This window comes from Caloenas nicobarica, chromosome 26 (assembly GCF_036013445.1).
Source record: "Caloenas nicobarica isolate bCalNic1 chromosome 26, bCalNic1.hap1, whole genome shotgun sequence".
In the NCBI taxonomy this organism is placed as follows: Eukaryota; Metazoa; Chordata; class Aves; order Columbiformes; family Columbidae; genus Caloenas; species Caloenas nicobarica.
This window is the reverse complement of record NC_088270.1, coordinates 5,988,188-6,010,674: the sequence shown is the minus strand read 5'-3', so window position 1 is coordinate 6,010,674 and position 22,487 is coordinate 5,988,188. Positions and strand designations below refer to the sequence as shown.

Here is a 22,487-nt window from a genome sequence, read left to right as displayed (position 1 = left end):
CCATCAGGGCTTGGAGGAAGCTCAGCCCTTTCCTGGTTACTCATTCCCTCGCTCACTCGTCCTGTTCTGCGTGTTGTGTGTCACACGTCCCTGTGCATCCCGCACGCCTCCCGGCTCCAGACCCGTCCCGTCCCCATCAACTCCTGTCTCAGCCTTCACTCCTGTAATTGCAACATTGGCCGTTTCTGTAGGGGTTCCTTAAAACTAATTCACAATAGTTCTCTAGCAGCTTAATAAAGCACTACTACCACTTGTAGGGTTTGTGCAAGTTAGGCATAGACCTGTAGTTCCTGTAAGACCCTTTTATTTTTAATGAGTTATTCTTTAATATTTACATAATTCTCTACATTCTTAATTGTAGGTAAAGAAAAGCTTCATATGATGTATTATAGTACTTAGTTTACTCATTAATTCAGCTGTAATTAACTTGTTGAAGGCTTAGAGCATAAAAAATAAATGAGATTATTTGTTCAAAATGCCATCAGGTCTGCTTGGAATGACATTTAAATTAAATAATGTAAATCAGTTTGACCTGTAGGTCCTTGTCATTATTTGGTGACATTTCGTACAGAATAAACTGTTTGCAGGTTGGGCAGTGTGGTATGGAGCTTGGCAGAAAGCTATAAAAATAAATTATCCTTTCATTTTATACATCATTTGTAAAAATTCCTTCGTTTTTCTATAATAGAGAAGTGTCATTCAGTGGTTCAGAGCACATCAGCTGCCTTGGATACAGAGCACAGCAGTTAGTGGCTGACTCGGGTAGGAGGATGAGAGAATTAGATGAATGAAATATGTAAACTGAGGCAGGGTTGGGTCTGTAAACCCTGAAGTATCAACCACTGGGGAACAGGGGAGGGAATTAGTGGCCGGGATTTGGGGGGATATAAGCAGGGGCTTTTTGCCCTAATCTGTGTGCCAACCTTTAGGTAGAACACCCGATCTTGCAAAATGGTTATTAAAATCTGCTTTGCTGAGAGATCCCGCCTGAGCCTATTATATTGGCAAGGCAATTGTTTCCTACACTGGACACTTTTTTATAACAACAGAAGGACAAAAGTACCCTCCCTTGTGCCAGATCTGGCTTTATTCTTCATTTGATTCTCCTCCATCAGAGAGAAAAACAATGTATGGGAATATGGCGGAAGAATGGCGAGGAGGTTGGTTTAATGTAAATACACTCATGCAGCTGTAGAAAAAGCACATACACTAATTGTTTTACTGACCTTGTGTGCTTGATGAGTAGAACCTCTGTGTTAGATAACACAGGCCTGTGAGAAACCTTCTCATTGTGCCTGAGATTTCCTACTTGGTTGTGAGAAAGAGCGAGAGGCTGTGCCTGCCTGAAGCCTTGAAATACAGGCGAGCACGATCTACCAAGGCTGAACTTACCAGCGCCCGCGTCCCTGCTTGTGCCACCTCTGCACGGGAGCTCAGGTGCTACTTCGGAGATCCCCCAGTAGAGAGGTAACTAAAATAAAACTTGCTCTTTGCGAATGCGTTCGTGGCCTCTGGCTCTTCTCACGACGTGCCTATGCTTGTGCACACAAACATTCAGCCAAATTACAGTCTTACGGGACTCTTCTGGCGGGGAGGGCTGAAGCTGGGTGAAGGTACCTGCAGCGAGGAGAACAATTCATACAGACGCAGACAGATGCACAGACATAGAGTTCTTGTTAGCAGCAAGAGCAGAGCTGAGCCAGGCTGAGCTGACTTTTATTAACAGTTCTCAATTTATAGCTTTACAGGTATGGACCTGGACTAAGAGGTTAGACAGGGTGTTTTTTCAAAAAATGTTGTCCCAAACACACCACACTCATGTCGTGACTGTTTTCAGTCACGTTCCCATGCGTATCTTGCGGGCAGCATTCCGACCCACTCATTCGCACATCATACATACGGGGGCAGTTTTCTGACCCGAGATATCGTTCTCACTGGGCTATCACTTCTTACACTCATACAAAACATACTTCTGTATAACCCGTCCAAGGCTATTTAGCTGGAACTGCTCATCCCGCTGTTCCCACAGGTAGCAGCCCGGCCTGCTATTATTATTTCTCCTCCCTAACTCCCCTTCCCAGCGCTGTCCCTGGGCCGCAGGACGCCCTTGCTCCCCTGGGGTGCTGCTCGGGTCTCTTTTCGCCTCCGGGGCAGGTAACGGGGGCAGAGCAGAGGGGTAGGAGGTGCCCAGCGGCGTCTCAGGGTACAGGGAGAGGCGGGGAGGGGAGGATAAAAGGCTCTCGGTGCGGGCGGCGCTGCCTTCGCCAGGGCGGCTCCCAGGTGTGCAGAGCTGAGAGGCGGCGGCACCGGGGTGAGGAGCTTTGGGGAGGGCTGGGGCGCTTCGCTGGGGTCTTGTTTTGCCACGAAAAACGGTAGCGAGGAGCGGTTTGTACTGGGGGCGTGAGGAGAGTGCCGTGTTCACGGGAAGCGTGTTTTGGTGGGCTGGTTTGATTTGGTGTTTTGGGTTTGGTTGTTTCTGTGTTGTTTGGGGGTTTCTAAGTTATTATTTCCCCCCTCTGGGGTTTCTATGATTGGATGCTGAGGTGGGTTGGATGCTCATCGTGTCCTGGCTCTCTGTTCAGCAGGATGGCTTCCATCGCTCTCGAGGTGACGTGCAGCCTCGTTGTCTGGCTGTCCCTGTACGCCTGTTTCTGCTACTGGAACAAGCACCGGTCGTACGAGTGGAGCTGCCGCTTGGTCACTCTGCTGCACGGGGTGGTTGTCACCGGCCTCTCGGGTTACGTTGCTCTCCTGGATGGCCCCTGGGTTCTGACCCACGCAGGTGTGTTTGGAGTCTCACACATGCCCTTGTCATGCAGTGTGGACATTCCTGGTGACAGCTGGAGTCGGGGGCTGGTTGCTTTTGCTGTCTGCTCTCTTACGTTTATGCTGTTGGGACATGTTTGGGGCAGGATTTTATTTAACTCTTCTCCAGCCCTTACCACTTCCTACTGCTAATGTTTTTATTCTTGTCTGTTTGTTTTATCCGTGTACATATTGAAAGCTCTCAGGCTGGCAGCACGAGTTTATTACAGCATTAGGCGTAGCAACGTGTTGATAATAGACTAAGTGCTGTTCACATCTTTAAGGGTGTAGTAACTCCTGGCGTTCGGCTGCGGGGTTTTGTTTGCTGTTTTCGATCAGGAAATCTCTACTAGTTCTGCTGATGGGCTCAGGCTTCCCATCCCTGCATTCTGAAAGAGTGGAGAGAAAAAAGGAGCAGAAGCGTGATGGGATGGGATGACCTGCCTGGGTGTGCATGAAGGGAGAGCAGAACCAGACATCCAGGCTCCCGTAGGATAAGTCTGGAAACTAAAGAGGAAAGAGACATATCCAAAACCTGTGTTGCTCTATATTGTAGAAGAAAGTCTTAATGAAATGGTCTAAGGACGTAGGGAGCGACCCTGCGCTAACACACTCTGCTGTCCATTTGGTTCTGGTGTGCCCACAGTTAATGGTGCAATTTAGTGAATGCTCGTAAGACGTGAATTTTTACTAATTCATTGCATTTATTTCCTCTGACTTTCTAAACAACATGAGTCATTTTCAACTAAACGTTCAAAACATTTGTTCATCGTGTTTTATTCATTCTATCAATTTTCACCTTTCTTGACGCTGGAGTTACATGAATAAATTAACAATATATTTCACACACATAACGCATCAAATCCTCTAACAAACCATTAATAAACTATTCAACATTTATTTCCTTTCTTATTTACACCATGCATTAACCAATTCAAAGTCGTATTTTACACCATGCATTAACCAATTCAAAGTCGTATTTTACATCATGCATTAACCAACAAATAACCCCAGACTTATGTTCATCTTTCATTTCAGGTTCACCAAACACATCTCTTCAGATCCACGTGCTGTCCCTGACCTTGGGTTACTTTATCTTTGACCTGGGCTGGTGCCTGTATTTCCAGACAGAGGGGGATCTAATGCTGTTCCATCACACGCTGAGCATCTGTGGCATGATCATGGTGCTGGGGCTCGGGAATTCTGCTACAGAAGTCACCGCTGTTTTATTTGTTAGCGAGATCACCAACCCGCTGCTCCAGACCCGCTGGTTCCTGCGGGAATTGGGGTGTTATTACACTTTCCTGGGAGAGGTGGTCGACTTCTTCTTCGTGTCCCTCTTCCTGGTGCTGCGGATGGGAGGAGGAGCTTTGATCATGTACGCGATGGTGACATCCCCTGGTACCAGCTGGCTCCTCAAGGCTGGCGGCCTGGCCATGTACGTGGTGTCCTTGGGGTTCATGGTTGAAATCTGCCGCTTTGTTAAGAGGAAAATGTTGAAAAAATACCATTCCTGGACAAGCCTGAGGAGTGTGGATGCACCTGTGAAAACTAACGGGCACTTAACAGGTCATTAACGGGTTGTGGATGGTAATCCCTTGGGCTAGGCCACTGAAGGCTATTTCTGTGAAAAGAACTCCTAAAAGTGATATGGAATTAACTTTCTGGCACTGGTCTGCTACCCCTGGAGAAGAATCCATGCTGGGCACACAGGAAAGCCAACAGAAGAGGGGTTTGAGCAGAAATCCGAGGAGCCTGGCGTGTCTACTGGACTCTGATTCCCTGGCTTCTCCAGCAACGGTACAGTCTCAAGGAGAGTGGCGATGAACTGTTGAGTCTCCAACCGATAACGGCAGTCTGTGTGTTCTGTAATCGTTTTGGAGGTAAAAATCATTTTACGGTGTAGAGCTGGAAAATCAAATCTGAAAAATGCCATCTTCCTGCCGGTGGGACCAGGAAGGGATGTGACAAAGATTTACTGAGCCTCACTCTCTCTTAAACCTGGAGTTGGACAAAGCACTTGACTAAGTACTTGGATGAAAAGCCTCTGAGCAAGATTCAGGTGCTTGCAGGGATATAGTGGAGTGTGTGAAGTGATGGTACTTGAGGTAAGGCAATGTTTTACCTCATTGTTTTTAATAATATATTTTTTTAATTTAATACTTGCATTCCAGCAGATACTGATCTTAGAACAGTGTGACTTCACTGGGACTGACTCTGGCCCTTGCAAACAAGAGTGAAGAATTAGACTTGTGCCAATAAACTCCATCAGCAGGTGTTCACTTAGCCTTGGATTGCTTTTTAAAAAAATCAGGCATTTTGTAGGTGAGAGATGATAGAGAAGAGCCCTCTCTGGATGCTCTTTCTGTTCTGTGGTTGGCTCATTTATAAGCCACTTAACGTGAATGCACGGCTAAGTAGTCTAATAAGTGACTATATTTTCAGGGGTGACCGTAATGTTTAGGCAGATCTCAGTGTAACATCTGCTCCACACCAGCAGGTCTTGGAGCGTGGACCGGTTCTCTTGTTTCCTTTGCCTCTTGGCATCCTGTTCTGACATTTCCCTCGGAGTTTTAATGTGAACTCCCTCTACTGAAGGCTGCAGCTCAGGCTCCTCTGTGCCTCTTATTTCGCTAAATTTGGCCCCGTTCAGTGCAGATATCTGCCTTGGCTGGGGGCTAGAATAAGGTGTCTGGAGGGATTAAAAAATGACGTGAAATAACCTAGAAAAACAGGAGCCTTGCAGTCCCAACAGGTCGCCAGCGTGGCTCTGGGGGGCCTGGCCTTGTGAGGTTTGAACTCTGGCCAGTCACTTCCAAAAAATCCTACAAGTGGTGGGACTTCTAATAAAGTTATGTTCTCTTTTTAAAAAGAAATGATTGCTGTAATGTCGTTTTGTTGTGGGTCTTAAGGAGGCAACTGCAGTTAACGCTGAGGAAAATGGGCTTGAGAGCAGCCTGAGCATGCTAAAGCTGGTAGTGGCTGGCAAAGCTCTGGCTGCTGCGGTTCAGGGAGGAGGGAGCTGGTGGGGAAACAAGCACAGACAGAGCCGTGTGCTCTGGAGCGCAGGCTTGAGGTGTAAAGGATCCATGAGGCTCAGCTGTAGCTCACATTTGTGACTAATGAACCCACAACCTGCCTTACCGATGACTCAGTATCATAGGGAACTTAAGAATGGGCCATTACACTGAGGTGTTTGCTCTTGACAAATGCCAGGTTGCCTTTTTTTTTTTTTCCTCTGTAGTACCAATGCCTCTGTGTTGCTGCATTTCATCCTAGGAATGACCAGTTCAGAAGGCTTGGGTTGTGAGGTGGTTTGTCTGCACTGCCTTTGGAGAAGCAAATTAAAGCAGGACAACCCCTTTGGCGGTATGAGATGTCCTAAGACGGTGCTGAGTGGCTGTTTCCAGCTGAGAACCTGCTGCTGCTGGGCCAGGACTCTGCTGTCTGGACTGGAGGTGAGCCTGGGTTTGGTTTCCAATCTTTGTTCAGTGGAGGGACAGCAAACCAGTGCACCCAGCTTGCTTGCCTGTAAAACAGAGCATCGCTCTTGACCTGTCCCTGACAGAGGCTCTTGGACTCTTGTGCATTTCCAGTCCCTATATATTTCTAGTTCATGTTTGGACAAGAAGTTTCCCAGTGTTGGTAAGCTCGTACCTTCCGTGACCCTTCCGTGTTGTAAGCTCTTGGTAGGATAGGTACAGAAAGAAGAAAGAATGTACTGCTGAGCCAGGGTGTAGCGATACTACAGTGTGCAAACAACTGTTAGAAGAGGTTCCTGTCCTGGGCTGTTTTGCTGAATGCTTTTTATTCATGTGCAGGCAAACCGAGCCAGTGCAGTGCAGCCTGCTATTGAAATGGCTGACTCGGCACAAAGCAAACAAGAAAATTAGTGTACAAGCGGCACCTAACTTCTGGTACAGTCACAGGGAGGTGATTTAACTTGCCGGATTGCATCTCACTACATGCCAGTTTTGCACATTGTATGATCTAGAACAAAAATCCCCACAACTCCTTCTCTGTATTTTATCCTGGGCATTAAATGGTCCTTGCCTCGTTAGGACTTTGAGAGGGCTCTTCTGTGACCGTATCTGTTATTGTTCCTGGTGGTTCAGTTCCTGTGCTATGAGTCTACATTAGCCCTAGAGCTTTCTATCTGTCAACACTGTTCTTTATCCGAAGCTAAATATTAGAACAGCTCCATCCCAGTTGTTATCAAGGCTATTGGAGGGGGCCTGGTCCAGCAAAGGCGGAGGAAAGCAAGATGAAAGCTTTGTCAGAGAAGCAAATGCGCTATTAACACTAGTGTGGCTGTCGTGCCGAAATAGCTGAAGAATGAGCGTCTTGTGGCAATAGGAACTTGTGCCTGGCCTGAACTGGTAAGCTGGAGGGATATCCAGTTGCAAACAGGCTCATTATAAGTGCTGTAAGAGGCAGGACAAGCCACTCCCACCATCTGTATTTCAAAAGGTAAAACTTGACAGGATGAAGGAAAAAAAAAAAGGCAGCCCTGTTTCTAGGTGCGAGAGATTGCTTTGATTGAAACTTGGGAAAGGACTAAGTGTGTTGGTTGGAGGAATGGGTTTTTTAAGCTTATTTAGGTGTCCTGCATAAAATCTGGATTTTGCTGCTCCGTGGATGTAGATGAGGAGAGGGAAAAGATGCAGTTTAGCACCGAATACTTGTAGTGAGAAGCAATTGCTAAGGCTTTGTAACTGCTGCATAAGCACTGGATGACAGGTTGTGCTCAGGGCAGGGCTGTGTGATTTCGCAGCCCTGGATGATAAACCCCGCGGGTACGTCCCAGTGAAGCTCGTGCTATCCTGACGCAGTTTTGCAAGCTCTGTAGAAGAGTCAGTTCCCATCAGGTGTGAGTAAAGCCGGCTCATGTCTGCCTGCAGCTCTGTGGTCATGCCTGTTATCTCCGGGACGTGTGAGATGATCCAAGCGGGTCGTGGGGGTGTGGGACTCATTTCCCGTGCCCGCGGGCTAAAACGATGCTCTGTTTGTACCCAGTCGGAACGTGGCCTGCTTCTCGTTGTGTGAGCAACAACCTGTTAAGCATGGAACCTCACAGCGAGGCCTGCGAACCAAATCGGCGCAGTCAGTGCCAGCCCCGAAAGGGCCTTAGGAGGGACAAGCAGTGGGGAAGTGGTGTGGGAGAAAGGGAGCTGGGGGTCCTGGGGGACAGCAGGGTGACCCTGAGCCAGCACTGTGCCCTTGTGGCCAGGAAGGGCAATGGGACCTGGGGGGGATTAGAAGGGGGTGGTCAGTAGGTCAGAGAGGTTCTCCTGCCCCTCTGCTCTGCCCTGGGGAGGCCGCATCTGGAATATTGTGTCCAGTGCTGGGCCCCTCAGGTCCAGCAGGACAGGGAACTGCTGGAGAGAGTCCAGCGCAGCCACCAAGATGCTGCAGGGAGTGGAGCATCTCCCGTGTGAGGAAAGGCTGAGGAGCTGGGGCTCTGGAGCTGGAGAAGAGGAGACTGAGGGCTGAGCTCATTCATGGGGATCAATATGGAAAGGGGGAGTGTCAGGAGGATGGAGCCAGGCTCTTCTGGGTGACAGCCAGTGACAGCACAAGGGGCAATGGGTGCAAACTGGAGCACAGGAGGTTCCACTGAAAGAGGAGAAGAAACTTCTTGATGGTGAGGGTGCCAGAGCCTGGCCCAGGCTGCCCAGGGAGGTTGTGGAGTCTCCTTCTCTGCAGACATTCCAACCCGCCTGGACACCTTCCTGTGTAACCTCAGCTGGGTGTTCCTGCTCCGGCGGGGGGATGGCACTGGGTGAGCTTCCGAGGTCCCTTCGGTCCCTGACGTTCAGCGGCTCAGTGGCTGCAGCCTCCTCCGCGGGCTCCGTTCCCGTCCCTTGCCGTCCCTCCTCCCCGCCGGCAGGTGCCCCTCGGCCGCCGCCTCTTCCTTTCCCGGCCGGCGGAGGCGCCGCAGCGGCCGCGTCCCTGCAGGTGGGTTTGCGGGGCCGGGGCGGACGGACGGACGGACGGGCCTTCGCTGCGGCCTGTGCGGGGGCAGCCCCTGCCTCGGCGGCCGCCGGGCCGCGCGGAGCTGCGGGAGCGGCCGGAGCAGCGCGGAGGGAGCGGCGGGTGCTGGTTCGGGGCCGGGGCGGGGCGGCCGCGGCCCCCACGGGAAGGTGCGGGCTCGGGGGGGCTGGACGGGCTGATGGTTTTTGGGGCACGTTGTTCAGGCTCTCTGCGTTCCTCCATTTTGTCATTTCTACCAAAAGAAAAAAAAAAAAAAAGCACATAACGGTGCTTTGCTGGAATGCACGTTTAGTTTTTAAGGTCTTTTGGGGAGAGCAGGGCTTTTCTGGACTTTATTTGTTGTGTTTATTGTAGAGTCTGCTTTCATTCGTGACCTCATTGCTGCTGGTGGTAGAAATTATTATAAGTACTGATGTTGTTAAAGGATATTGGCCATTTCAGTGTGTGGGGGACTGAAACGGAGAAATAAACTTAACAGCAGAGTCAATTATGCCGTTCAACGGCATTCTTTATTTTATCAGCGCTGGAGATCATCCTCCATCAGCGCTCCAGCGACTGGATGCTCTTGTGTTGCTTATATTCACATAATTGTTATATATGCATTACAATTTTTGAAAATTTTGGCATACAGTACATCTATACTAAGAAATAATTGATGTTAGTTATAATTGTTTAGTTTCTTACTCACAGTACACCTATTCATTATTAGTTAAATATAAACTAAGCACTCTGCTTCTAAACAATGCCTTACTTAATTTTCTGTCTGCCTCTTGTCCTGTGGAAGGATCTAAAACTTGAAAAATATCCCCTCGTTTTGCAGGTGGTCAGAAAGCGTTTATCTCATGTCAATTGGTTAATGATGGGTTCATCTTTTATAACTTAGTACACATGAATTTGGCAGCTTCTGTTCCTGACGGGCGTCATTCACAGGTGCAATATCTCCTGTATATGCAGATGACAGATGTTGTGCTTTGATGTGCAATTGGAAGGCAGCCCCCATCGTTCTTTCCAGGGAATGGAGAAACATGTTTTTCATGAGTAGGTGTGGAAAACACCTCAAAAATGTTTAAAAGGTCATTCCTCTTCCTTCCTTCCTTCTACCAGGCTTCTCCAGCTTTTGTCACATCAGAATTCTTCCTGCCCTGACTCTGAATGCGTACGGACCTCGGGTATCAGGGACGTCAATGGAAACACCTGGTCAGAGCAGTTAATAACGTCCTTATTTCTTCTCCCCATGTTCCCGAGGCTCATTATACCATAATGGTTTTGTTTACCCAGCCTTCTAAGTCATTCCTGGTAGTACTTGCAACAGGCTAAACAGGAAGGTTGGGCATTGGAGCTTGGACTCCACATTGCATTTAATCCTTGTGGTGTTCCCAGCGCTGGGTGTGAATGGTCAGCAGGTACCAGCAGGACCAGTGGTGCTTTTGCTGTTACACAACTGGAAATTCACGCATCCCAGAGTCTGACTCAACTTCTTTTGATGCCCTTCCCTGAATGCCTGGGAGTAATGGCACACATCTTGTATTTCTTGGAGAGGTATTATAAATATGAATGAGATGTAGATATTAGAGTATTACATATTTGGGGACTTTTAAGAGTTCTCTCCCGTTCTGTGTTCCCTTGTGATGGACTGGAGCCAGGACTAAGATGAGATGGTAGGGCTGGGTCAAGGAAACAGCACTCAGTAATAATTCTGGAGGGGACCTTCTTTTTGTGGGAGGGGTTTAGAGAAGATCTGGGAGGACAACAGTCCTTTGCAGAAAGCTGGAGTCTAAAATATATCTTCGTATATTACAGGGGTAATGGGAGGTGAATGTGCAGAGTGTACAAGTAACAAAAATCAGGAAAGAAGGTTTTCCAGACAAGGAAGTGCCTGGTGAAGAAAGGCCTGGCCTTCTAGAGAGCTGATTAAAATAATTAAGCAGGATGAAGTTTGGGGTATGACCTGTGCTTCGATTCTGTGGACAACAAGGTGTTCAGGAGGGGGAAGCAGGAGAGGTGGATGACCCTAATGCTCTGGTGTAGCTCTGCTTTCTAGTGCTTTACTCGTGATGCTGTCAGGGAATACGTGCAGTCAGTTTATGCACCGCAATATTGTTGCGGTAGTGTGCCTTTTGTTTGTGAGGGGGTCTGTGAGCTGGTGGCCACATGATGAATCTGCCCTGATTCTCAAGGATATGCTTCTTTGTAGGCCTATCCCCAGAGGGACCGCGGTCCCTCTGCAGAAGAAAATTTCTTAGGAGCAAGCAACACCATCAGGAACCAGCCCTGCGCGCTCAGTTGTTACGGGTGAAATGCTGTTCTGGGCTGTGCTAACGCTGCTGAACGCTTTCTGATGCATTTTGTCTGTCTGTTCCTTTGGCAGGATGCTGTTCGCCCTGCCTCTGCGCGTGGCCTGCAGTCTGCTCGCCTGGCTTTCCCTGTACGCTTGGTTCTGCCATCGCTACAAGCACCGGAATTACGAGTGGAGCTGCAGGCTGGTCACGCTGACCCACGGCATCCTTGCTACTTGCCTCTCTGCTTACATCGGCTTTATTGATGGTCCCTGGCCTCTGAGTCACCCAGGTAAGAAACCAAAGTTGTGATCCCAAAGTAGGGTTCTCCCACCACCTCAGTATCCAGCCCGCTTGAGGAATAATGATTGTAACGATATCTGAGCTGCTTTGTGATGGAAAGCTCTAGAGAAATGGGGAGGCTGGTACTGTATTTTGCTAGCGTCATCTGGCGGGGAGCGTGATCACGTCGTGTGGCCGTTGCGTGTGTGCAGCTGTTAGGCGAACAACTCTGGTATTGTGACTTGTCCAACTTCTCCGGCTCAGCCGCGATCAGCACAAGCTCATCCCAGCCTGCCAGCACCAAAGGTGGATGGATGCCCCTTCTTTGACTCGAATCCTGCATCTGTGCTTTAAAGCCCTTTCTGGTGTCTTTGTGTTGCAGGGTCACCAAATACAACTCTTCAGGTACACGGGCTGTGCCTTAGCTTGGGCTATTTCCTCTTCGACCTTTGTTGGTGTGTGTATTTCCAGACGGAGGGGGCCCTGATGCTGGCCCACCATCTGGTGAGCATCTTGGGCATCACGGCATCGCTGGCGCTCGGGGAATCGGCCGCGGAGGTCAACGCCGTCATCTTTGGTAGCGAGATCACTAACCCGCTGCTGCAGGCCCGCTGGTTCCTGAAGGAGATGGGGTGTTACCACAGTTTCACGGGCGATGTGGTGGATTTCTTCTTCGTGGTCCTGTTCACCGGAGTGCGGATTGGAGTGGGAGCCTGGCTGATGTACTGCGAGCTTGTTTCTCCCAAGCCCAGGTGGTACATCAAGCTGGGTGGTGTCATCATGTATGCCGTCTCCTGGGTTTTTATGGTCAGCATCTGTCGCTTTGCTAGGAGGAAGAGCATGAAGAAGTACCACGCTTGGAGGAGTCGGAGGAGCGAGGAGTTATACTTGAAAACTAATGGACATCTGAAAAACCACTGACTGGATGCTGAGTAAAGACTTCCTCGAGTTCGCAATCTGGCAAGAAGGGGATTGTGCCTGAAATGCCACTGTCGGGAGAGGAGCCAACACACGTTAGCGATTCTGGAGCCAAATTTATCCCTGGCATAATTCCACTGAAATCCATGGAGCTACGCCATGGATTCATTTGATCTGCAGTGTTTGGCCTGGCAGAGCCTGGCTCAGTGTATACCTAAGCATAGACTAAATGATACGAGTGAAAGAAGGGCTAATTTTACAGACTAAACATAACTAGTCCAGCAGTGCACGTGTAAATAATAATGTTAGTAGCTAACTCTTTCAGCACTGGTAGAATTTTGGAAGAAAGGAGAAAATAACACTAGATCTTCATGTTCAGTGTCCTGTGCAGTCTAGACAGCTCGAGTGGCTCTTCCTGCTGTTAGGAAGAAGCATGTTCTAGTTTTTCATCAGAGTTGGGATTCCTGGCTCTTCCACCATCTCGTTATGTGACCTTGGGCAAGTCACGTAGCCAACTCTGTGCCTCATTTCCCCACCCATGGATTGGGGGTGATGGAGCTGATCCATCTGTGTTATGCACTTTCAGATCTTTACTCAAGAGGTGCTACGTAAATACAAAACGATGGCTGATTTCTGTACTTTGTTCATTATCCTTGTGTTTCCTTTGGGAGAAAGGATTTTGGTGGTTGAGATAGACTGTGACTCTAGAAAGAACAGTGTTTCAGGTAGGTTGTTGTTTCCTACCCTTTCTAATTCCTTTTAATAATGTATAACACATTTTTCAGAAGTGTCCGGAAGCTCTAATCAGCACTGGCACCTTGCAGGACCCGATGCTCTGTGAATACACCCAAAGACACAGCCCCCGATGTGAAACGCTTCTCTTTTTCCCTCTTCTTCCCCGACTGTTAAAACACTCCCCACTCCCTCCAAATATTGCTTTTAGCTCTTTGAGTGACCAGTGCTCTCTGTTATAAGTCCCATCAGGACCTGCCAGTAAGTGTTTTTCTGGCTGATGGACCAAGCCAGATTGATCTGATTTATCTGCAGGATGCCAAAATTCCCTCTGCTGCACTTATTGGCCCATAATATCTCTTATTGGCAGAGTATGGAGCCAACCTGAGACCGAATGGCACATCTTGGGATTGTCAGACAAATACCTTCCCTAAGCTGTAAGTCACTTTAAGAACAGTAAATGCAGAGTGGTTTACTGCAGCAAACAGCCTGTACTTGTCGTTTTTGGCAATTTAAAGGGAACAGGGGCCAGAACCTGTATTTCTGTTGCTCTTGTGTCATCCCAGATTGCGATCGCTGTATCTGAACCCAGAGTCTGTCACAGTGTTTGGGGATCGTCGATTACTGTAGGTCAATGTCTGGGAGCTCTAAGGAAAAATGGGTAAGAGAGACTTATTTTACAGCCCAATAATTAAAGAAGTGAGAGGCAGAGAGTAGTTTTTTGGGGTGGTTTTGTAGGTTTTTTTGGGTTTTGGTGGTTTTTTTAGCAAAAATGTGCACCTAACTAGGAGAAAAAATAAGCATTACTTTTCCCATTTGCAGGGAAAAACTGGAAAAAATGTCCCCCACATTGGCAGCTTTTGGTGTTTATTTAGCTGCATATTTTTAAGCCCTGTTCCTTTGTGATTGCTGTCATTATGATGATGGTTTATTTTGAGGCTCAGCACCAGCTCTGCTCTGAGCCAAAGACCTGAAGAGCCCGAAGTGCTTCATGTGAACAGAGCCAGCGGATGGTGAGCTGGTCCTTAAAACTTGATCCATTTCGCACAGTGATGCAACTGTTGAGCCTTGAAGGGAGACAAGAAGGGCTAGTTTGGGCTCACTGTTTCTTTCCCAGCTCTGCTGCTGCTGTGGGGCACATCAAGAAGCCTTTTTGCCTCTGTTTACCCACTTTAAGCGGGTGCAGTATTACCTACCTCGTGGGGCATTTTCATTTTCACTACCTTTGAATGCGAGGTGGTCTGTGTCGAGCTGTGCTGTATAAAGGCAAAATGCTGTTGCTTTGAGCAAAGTGCTTCTCACTGTGGCCCATCACCGGGACTTTGTCACCAGAACGTGGCGCTTCTTGCCTCACGAGAGCAGGAGTCCAGGATGTTTTGCAGCGCTGCTTATGGGCAGGAGTCAAAGAGAGTAAGCTAGATGTGCGTGTAAAGATCAGCTGTGCCGCTTCTTGTTCAGGTAGACTCGCAAGTCGAAGAGAGGATGTTTTCCCCAGTAAGGGCTGCAATAAATCTGGAGCCAAAGGAGTTTCAGCAGCAAGTCCTGAAGAAGTGTAGGTGAAAAGAGCCTGTTCATTGAGACCTGACCACCAAGAAGGGTTTCCTGAGCAGTCCTGATGATCTGGACCCTGACCTCTGGTGAGGTTTGCTGTGCAGCGCCATGCTGTACAGCCCATACCTGCTCAGGTGAGTAAGGATGGCAGTTAGTGACTGCAGGTATCTACGAAACACCTTGTGTGAAGATGTTTTGAAGGATAATATACTTAATGGCTGAGCGGTCCCCTTCTTTGAACCGGGAGGAAGCTTGGTTAGAAGAAGTGGAGCGCTGTGATCAATGTTGAGGCTTTAGGAGTTAAACAAGGGCGCCAAAAAGCAAAAGAGCAATTAGGAACGGCTTGATGAGGTAGATCTAGCGATGATGTCTCAGAGCAAGACCTCATAGTTTGTCTAGTGGGCTCCGGCATAGAATCGCAGAACCAGGAAGAAGAAATACAACTTTCACGCACGTGGTGGGACCCGTCCTCAGGCTAGTCCATAGCGGCTAGAGCAAAGTGTAAAAGGAAACTGCAGAACTAGTGTGAAACAATAACTTGTGTTTGAATTACTGTGTAATAGCAACTAAAGTTCCACCAGTGAATGGTGTAGAAGCTTTGTATTATGTTTTATAAAATAAAGACTATTTAATGATATAAAGAACTTGTTTTCTCTCTTTGTATGCGCTTCTGAAGTTGTATTGTGTGTTGCTGGATGAGTTGGCATTGCCAGTGTAAATGAACAAAATGATGGTGGTTTTTTAGGGACTGAGCCAACAACTCGTGCAGCTTTCCCCGTTAGCGCTTCTTAGGCATGTTAAGAGGCAGAGAAACTGCTCTTCTTTGCAAACCTCTCCTTGCAAACTTAGTAGTTTGGTGTTTGCTAATAGGTGCTTTCAGGAAAATATTTCAGCGGTGCTTTCAGCAATTGCAGTAAGAGGCACAAGCACCAACAGGATTTTCATATGTCTTCCGAGTTTCATGTCTTCAGGAACAACACGCCAGGATCAATTCGTAAGTTGATGCTTTGACTATAAAGAGAGAAATCTGCCCCTCTCCCCAGTTTGTTTATTTTTTTTATCTTCCCGTTATTTATTTTAAAGCTGTTCCTTCCCTGCTGCCTGCGTTTTGCTTCTACTGCTGGCTCTGCAGTAGAGCTTTATAGATTTAACCTCCTTGTTCAGTCCTCTCCCCTATTTTTCTAGCTGAACTCCTTATTTGTATTTGAAGAAATGGCGGTTTTATGATATTCAAGGCTTTATTCCCTTGCAACACTAGTCCAAGCACTGATTTTTAAGTCTTTGGAGTCTGCTATTAGACTAATACTGCTGCTGTCAGCATGTCGGTTTCTTGGACAAAAAAAAAAATATGAGAGAAAGCTTTAAGCTTCAAGGAATTTGTGGGTATGTTCCTGCTACTTGCAGACTTTGTATAGCTTGGCTGGAAGTGAAACAACACATCTGCTGCCATTTTCAAATAAATCAAATTTCAGAGTCCAAGAGAGAATCAGTCAGTGTTAGCCTTGTGTTGCTGGAGCAATTTCTGGGCAAGGAGCAGCTATTTTTTTTGTTATATCAATATACTGGCACTTTTCTTTTTCCAAGTCAGCCTCAATATGTGCTCCAGTAAATGCAGATAAGAGAAGCTGGGGTTTTTTGGTGGCTTTGTCCCGTTTCCCTCAACTTCCAGGGGAGTCTGGCAGCTGGTACGTTGGCAACATAAGGCATCTTGCTCGCCTGGCTTTAAGAAGGAAAGGAACAGATGAAGGTGTATGGAAGTGCTTTTGCAAAGTAAGAACGGTTTACTGATAGTTAATTTCATGTGGGAAGGCTGAAGTATTGGTTTCTCAAACATTACAAAGTACAGGTTTTCAGCAATGCTTGTGTGATGTTGTTTGAATTGTGTGTTGTGTCAAAAAGTTACAATCTGTTCGATGTAACTGATAATCTTCCAATGTGATGAGAAATACTGTTATTCTCCATCGCTTTAGATTTCACCCTAATAATAAAGACTCTTTTTTTTAATCCAAGGACATCAATTCTAGCCAAGAGCAAGAAGGACTCATGACAATGTACAGCAGCTTCATGCATCCTTAACAAAGGTTGCTGCTTTAATTGTGCTGATATGGAAAGCAAGCTTAGTGCTATAAAAATGCTTGGTGTGATGTGGATTAGCCAGGTTTAGGAGCTGTAGTAAGCTGTCACAGCGGAAGCTCTGATAGATTAGGCCACGTGTGTCTCGACAAAGTCAGCAAAGTGTTGCATTTGTGTCCGAGTGACTTAAAAGCACAGAGCAGCCCTGTCTGCATTTCCAGTGAACTGGATGCCGAGCAAGCCTGTAGGCGGAAAATCACGTGTGCTTTTTAAGGCATGAGATGGTAAAAGGTTTTGATATTGCGCAGCACAAATTCATGTTGGGTTTTTTTTGAGGTTAAAGTCGCATCCAGACAGTTGTTAGTGGCCTTTGGGTCAGTCGTACCAGTTTCTGAAGCAGTTGCATCCGTGGCACGGTGAAGCTGGTTATTTCCTGGCTGGAAAATGCAGTGGATGGGCAAGGAGACAGACGTGTCCGGTTCTGATCCGGGTATCATCACTATCTTCAGCTCCCTCAAAAGGAGAATCTTGGCAAATGAGGAAATCCCATCCACGTTCTCAGCTGGTTTACAGGAATATCACACCCGCGCAGTTCCCAGGATGCCGAATTAAGGTGAGTTTGACCAGCCGGAATTGCAGGGCACTGCTAAAAATGAGTAAAGCAGACAGGTTGAAGTTGTGCTAAGCTTGAGAGCAGTGCCAGGCTTACCCTGACACTCATTCTGAATTTCTTAGAAAATGATGCTGGTACTGACAACTACATCGGGACTTGTGTTCTTGTGGTCAGGGTTGATGCAGAAGTACTTCTGAGATCCTCTCAGGCTGAAGGCCTTCCTTATTTTTCTGGTTGTTCATCTTTCTGTGTCAAACTTGAGATAATTTTCATGATGAGCCCCACTAAACACCATTAACTGCCATGGAAACTACCCAGTTTTCAGCTGAAGGCGATCAACTCGCCTGCACGTTATTACTGTGGTTGTTATTACTATTAATTTTTAGAAGTAGACTCTGACTAATGCACCTACATGTGTGGATGTTTAGAGTGCAAAGACCAATTTTCCCCTTATAATGTAACCTTTCCCCCCACAATTTAATTTATGAAAAGGGGAAAGGAGAGCAAAGTTGTCATTTCCAGCCAGGAGGGGGTTCTGAGGTGAGGTTTGACCCCATGCCAAGGTCCTGTCTGTTCTTCAGGGGTCACAAATCCACGCGCACATTTGGGAAATGAGCTGGAATCATTTCCCATGGGCCTTTCCTCTCCAGCTGTGCAAGGTGGAAAGGCAGCTTTTATTTTATTTTGGTTTTTTCCCGAAAGCAGCGGTTAGCACGGCAATTTATGGTCACTGGGTAGGGTTTCAGAGCTGCCGTGCAAGGGTTTGCCAGGAGGTGGAGGCAGCTCCCCGATGAGCTTCGCTATGAGGCTGGAAAAAAATCCATTTTAATTGGTACTGCACAGTGTAATTACTTATTGATTTGCCCCTCTGCCCCAATTTCACATTGTAAAACTGTCCAAGCAGCAGAAGTATCAAAAAAGGCATCTGTATTAATGCAAGTACACGAGCTCCCACCAAAAAAAAAAAGAAATCATTTGCTGAAAAGAGAAGCAGTTACGGTTTCAGAATCTAGTTTTGAATTGTTTTGTTTGTACTTTTTAATTGTTGCTTTAAACACTGAAATGTGAATGCAGCCCATTATAAGCAGGAGCTTGTCTACTGAGCCGTGTGGCATAAGGGTTTTACGGTTCTTTTTTCACTGGTGTGGGTTTATGTGACGCTTTTGACGAGACCGAGCGAACTTTGAGCAACTGTTAATCACTGTCATTCCACTGAATTATCCATCAATTTACTGCAGCAAGGGATAAGTTTTCTTCTCATTCCTATTTTTCTTTCTAGGATTTCCTCCAGCTAATTGTAATTGTCATTATGTTGTCATGCATGATAAAATATAATTAAAGTAATAAAAAAGCATCGAGGCCTAATGTGCCAATGCTATGAAACACAAGGTCTCCCAGGAGCCTTCCTCTCACACACAGTACTCAGTGTTCTCGAAGTTAAGAGCAGGGAGGGATTTATAGCAGAGAAGATACAATAAAGAGATATATAATAAATATAGATGTATTCAGTCTCTCCATTACCACTGGGCAATGTATAGAGCTATAGAATGAGAGGCAGTTGTGGCTGCTTGTCTTGCACTCCCTCCCACACCCTTTTTTTACCTCTGTCTTCCTCAAAAGGAAACCAAAAGCGGACGTATAGATGTCCTGTGGATATATGTAGACAATCGCTTCATCCCACGCTTCCTCTCTTTGCTCCGAACTTCTTCAGAACAACAAATTCCTCAGTCTGTCAGTCTCCCGGCTGCCTGATTCACGCTCGCGTCGCTCCAAAGAGGAAAAGGCTTCATGTCGTAGAGCGGGATACAGCAAATTATGGTCCTGGGTTTCCAGAAGCCTGTTTTCCAGACTCTTTCCAAGTCCAGTGTCCTGGCTTCGAACAAGTATATCAAGGTGAGATTAATTAGAGGGAAGAAGGGTGGTGTCCTATATGCTTTGGATTAACTAATAGGGTTATTTTGGTCTGTTGACTGAAAGGTTTCTGAACTTCTAGTATATTGATGTTATTCCTGGGTGTTTGAGAGCAAGAATGCAGAGATGGAGTTTAATTTATCCCCTTGTGTTGGCAGTGAGGTTTTGGGGTTAGGTAATCTGCCCAGGACTCGGTTACAATTTGCTTCGTGCCATTTGTGCGTTGTCAGAAACCTGTTCAAGTGCTTGTGGAGTTGAGACGGACGCTTCTCCCTGGAGCTGTGTTGTGTGTGGCTTTATTTTATTTTATTTTATTTTGTTAAAAGTGTTGGAACTTGGTAATGGAGGGATATTAATGAAAAATATATGTTTGGGGTCTATTTGTCTAGATTCTGCAGCGACTTGATGGCAACTTTGTCCCTGAATTATGTATGGCTCTGTTTTGCCTTGGCAAGCCGAGACAAACACCAAATAGAGTTAGAAAAATATATATCAGTAAATAAACTGAAAGGTTGTAAAATATGAATGTTTATCATCCGGACGGTGCCGCTTCGCTTCTTTTTTACATGAACTCTACTTGAGATGGTATTTAGGAGCCTGGGACTTCTGTTCCAGCAATCTCTGCAGCTTGTCACAAAAACAAATGACACCAGAGGGAACCTTTTCTTACACTGTATTCTTTTGCATGAACCTCTTAAGGTAGTCATAATTTAAATTTATATCTTTATTTATTGGAAGATAATATCCTACACTTCTTCCCTCACAGACCCACGCTCCTTTTAATGGCACAAATGGCAGGGAGTTGCAGTCATGTACCAGCAAGGATGCGTTTCTGTTGAGAGCTGTGGCCGAGGAGAGGGAAAGCCGCACGTTTTGAAATTCAAACATCTAAATATTCTGTATTTAGTAGGTATGGTGCTATGCAGTCTTTTCGTTTCAGAGGGAGTTCTTTGCATTAAGAGAATGGAGCAAGAATAGGCCCTAGGCCAAGGTACGTGCAGGGAGGGATAAGTTCTTGCCTGGTTTTTGGATTTTTGCTGCTACTGAAATGTGTCGTGGGAACGCAGGGAATGTGGGATTCCATACGGAGCTATGGGGGTAAACAGAGCAGCCAGTGACTCTCTGGGGCTCCAGAGCTGCCTGGTTCCTGGCACCTCACTCTTTTAATTCACTGTGTGTTTTCTTGGTGTCATATTTTCCATGCAGAGGGAGGCCCGGACCCTCCCTGCCCCTGGGAGCTTGTGATGAGACAACACGGGCGGGTGGGAGGAGGGCGATGGGAGCTGGGAGCCCTGGAAGGCCGGGGACACAGAGAGGGAAGGGAAAGGGAGCAGCGCTCCTGAAAAGAGGGTTTAGTTCAGATACTATCAGGATACACTTGAGGAACATATATATATATATATGTGTGTATATATATACACACACACACACACACACACATATATATATATATATATATATATATATATATATACACACACACACACACACACACACATACAGCCATGCTGCCCTGAGAATGTCCAATCTCGTCTGATCTTGGAAGCTAAGCAGGGCCAGGCCTGGTCAGTACTTGAATGGGAGACCACCTCGGAATACCAGGTGCTATAGGCTGAGCCAGCGCTGGGCCCTTGTGGCCAGGAAGGGCAATGGGACCTGGGGGGGATTAGAAGGGGGTGGTCAGTAGGTCAGAGAGGTTCTCCTGCCCCTCTGCTCTGCCCTGGGGAGGCCGCATCTGGAATATTGTGTCCAGTGCTGGGTCCCTCAGGTCCAGCAGGACAGGGAACTGCTGGAGAGAGTCCAGCGCAGCCACCAAGATGCTGAAGGGAGCGGAGCATCTCCCGTGTGAGGAAAGGCTGAGGAGCTGGGGCTCTGGAGCTGGAGAAGAGGAGACTGAGGGCTGAGCTCATTCATGGGGATCAATATGGAAAGGGGGAGTGTCAGGAGGATGGAGCCAGGCTCTTCTGGGTGACAGCCAGTGACAGGACAAGGGGCAATGGGTGCAAACTGGAACACAGGAGGTTCCACTGAAAGAGGAGAAGAAACTTCTTGATGGTGAGGGTGCCAGAGCCTGGCCCAGGCTGCCCAGGGAGGTTGTGGAGTCTCCTTCTCTGCAGACATTCCAACCCGCCTGGACACCTTCCTGTGTAACCTCAGCTGGGTGTTCCTGCTCCGGCGGGGGGATTGTGCTGGGTGAGCTTCCGAGGTCCCTTCGGTCCCTGACGTTCCGGGGTTCTGTGCCCCGTGAGGAAACCCACCCGCCCCCGCCCGGGGGGAAGGGCGGCGGGAAGGGGCGGCCCGCTGCCGGCGGAAGGATACCGCGGAGGGGCGGGGCGGCGTGCGGCGGCGGAGGCTCCATCCCGGAGGCCCCAGCCCGGCCGGCCCGGCTCGGCGCAGGCTCGGCGGGACGCGCCGCTCCCCGCAGCGGAACCGGGCCCGCAGGAGCGGAGCGGAGCGAACCCAGCCCGCCCGGGGCCTCTCCCGCAGGCCGGGCCGCCGCGCCCCGCTTCAGTTCGGGCCGGAGCGGCGCTCATGGACCCGCGGGCCTAGAGGCGGCAGCGGGCGGCCCGTCCTTCCCGGCCCCGTCCCGGGCGGGGGCAGCGGGCCATGGCGCCCGGGAGCGCGGCAGCTGGCGGGGCCCGCCGGCCGCCCCGCGCGGGGCTGAGCCCGTGAGCGGCGGCGGGGAGCGGACACCCGGGCGGCCGCGGCCCTTCCTGCCCGGAGCCGGGGGGAGAAGGGCGGGCGGGCCCGGCCGGGCGGCCCCTCCGCACCGACCCCCGCACCCGCGGCTTCGGATTGTTTTCATTACTTTTCCCCTCATCCCCGGGCTAAGGGAGCATCGAGAGAAACACAGCTTTCTTTTTCCGTTTTTTTTTTTTTTTTAATTATTTCTTTTTGTTTTGTTGAACATCCTCCACACCCCACTTCCGTGGGCTGGATATTCTGCGTGACTGCGAGAAGAGTTTTGGATTGTTTGGTTGATTTTTTTTTTTTTTTGAATTTTTTTTTTTCCCTTGAACTGAATTTGTTCTCTGTGCATGTCCCTCCTGGAGCAAGGCTGGATCCTGAACCTCGGCGCATGTGGGGGGCAAAGCCTCGTTAATATCCCTGCAGTAAGAGTAAAATGTAAATTGGATAATACGACTTCTTGCCAAAGGCTCCAATGAGTGGCACACAGTCCACAATCACGGACAGGTCAGTAGAAAATGAGTTCGTTTTTCTTATTTTTTTTTCTTGAAATCTAGGCTCTTCGTAGAGCTTTTCAGACTTCAGTGACAGCGCAACAGAAAAACGGGATTAAACCAGAGTTTCTGGGAATCTGGGCTGGCTCA

The 22,487-nt window shown here is 48.1% G+C and overlaps 3 protein-coding genes and 1 pseudogene across 3 annotated transcripts in view; all 4 read left to right on the top strand.

Moving 5' to 3' along the window:
• The first annotated feature begins 2,586 nt into the window (after window positions 1–2,586).
• On the top strand, window positions 2,587–4,382 carry LOC135998876 (TLC domain-containing protein 5-like). The gene is made up of 2 exons (XM_065652165.1): window positions 2,587–2,782; window positions 3,844–4,382. Exons 1-2 carry the CDS (start codon window positions 2,587–2,589, stop codon window positions 4,380–4,382), a joined length of 735 nt encoding a protein of 244 aa, XP_065508237.1.
• A 1,793-nt stretch (window positions 4,383–6,175) lies between these two features.
• On the top strand, window positions 6,176–12,278 carry LOC135998874 (TLC domain-containing protein 5-like). The gene is made up of 3 exons (XM_065652163.1): window positions 6,176–6,263; window positions 11,168–11,367; window positions 11,740–12,278. The coding sequence occupies exons 2-3, from the start codon at window positions 11,169–11,171 to the stop codon at window positions 12,276–12,278; spliced, it is 738 nt and encodes a 245-aa protein (XP_065508235.1). The 5' UTR covers window positions 6,176–6,263; window position 11,168.
• An 8,372-nt stretch (window positions 12,279–20,650) lies between these two features.
• On the top strand, window positions 20,651–20,769 carry LOC135998911 (5S ribosomal RNA; annotated as a pseudogene).
• A 1,024-nt stretch (window positions 20,770–21,793) lies between these two features.
• ARHGEF12 (Rho guanine nucleotide exchange factor 12) overlaps window positions 21,794–22,487 on the top strand; it is a 65,405-nt gene continuing 64,711 nt past the window's right edge. Inside the window, exon 1 of the mRNA XM_065651907.1 lies at window positions 21,794–22,350. Coding sequence (XP_065507979.1) covers window positions 22,319–22,350 — 32 coding nt within the window. The 5' untranslated portion in view covers window positions 21,794–22,318. The remainder of the gene's footprint in view (window positions 22,351–22,487) is intronic.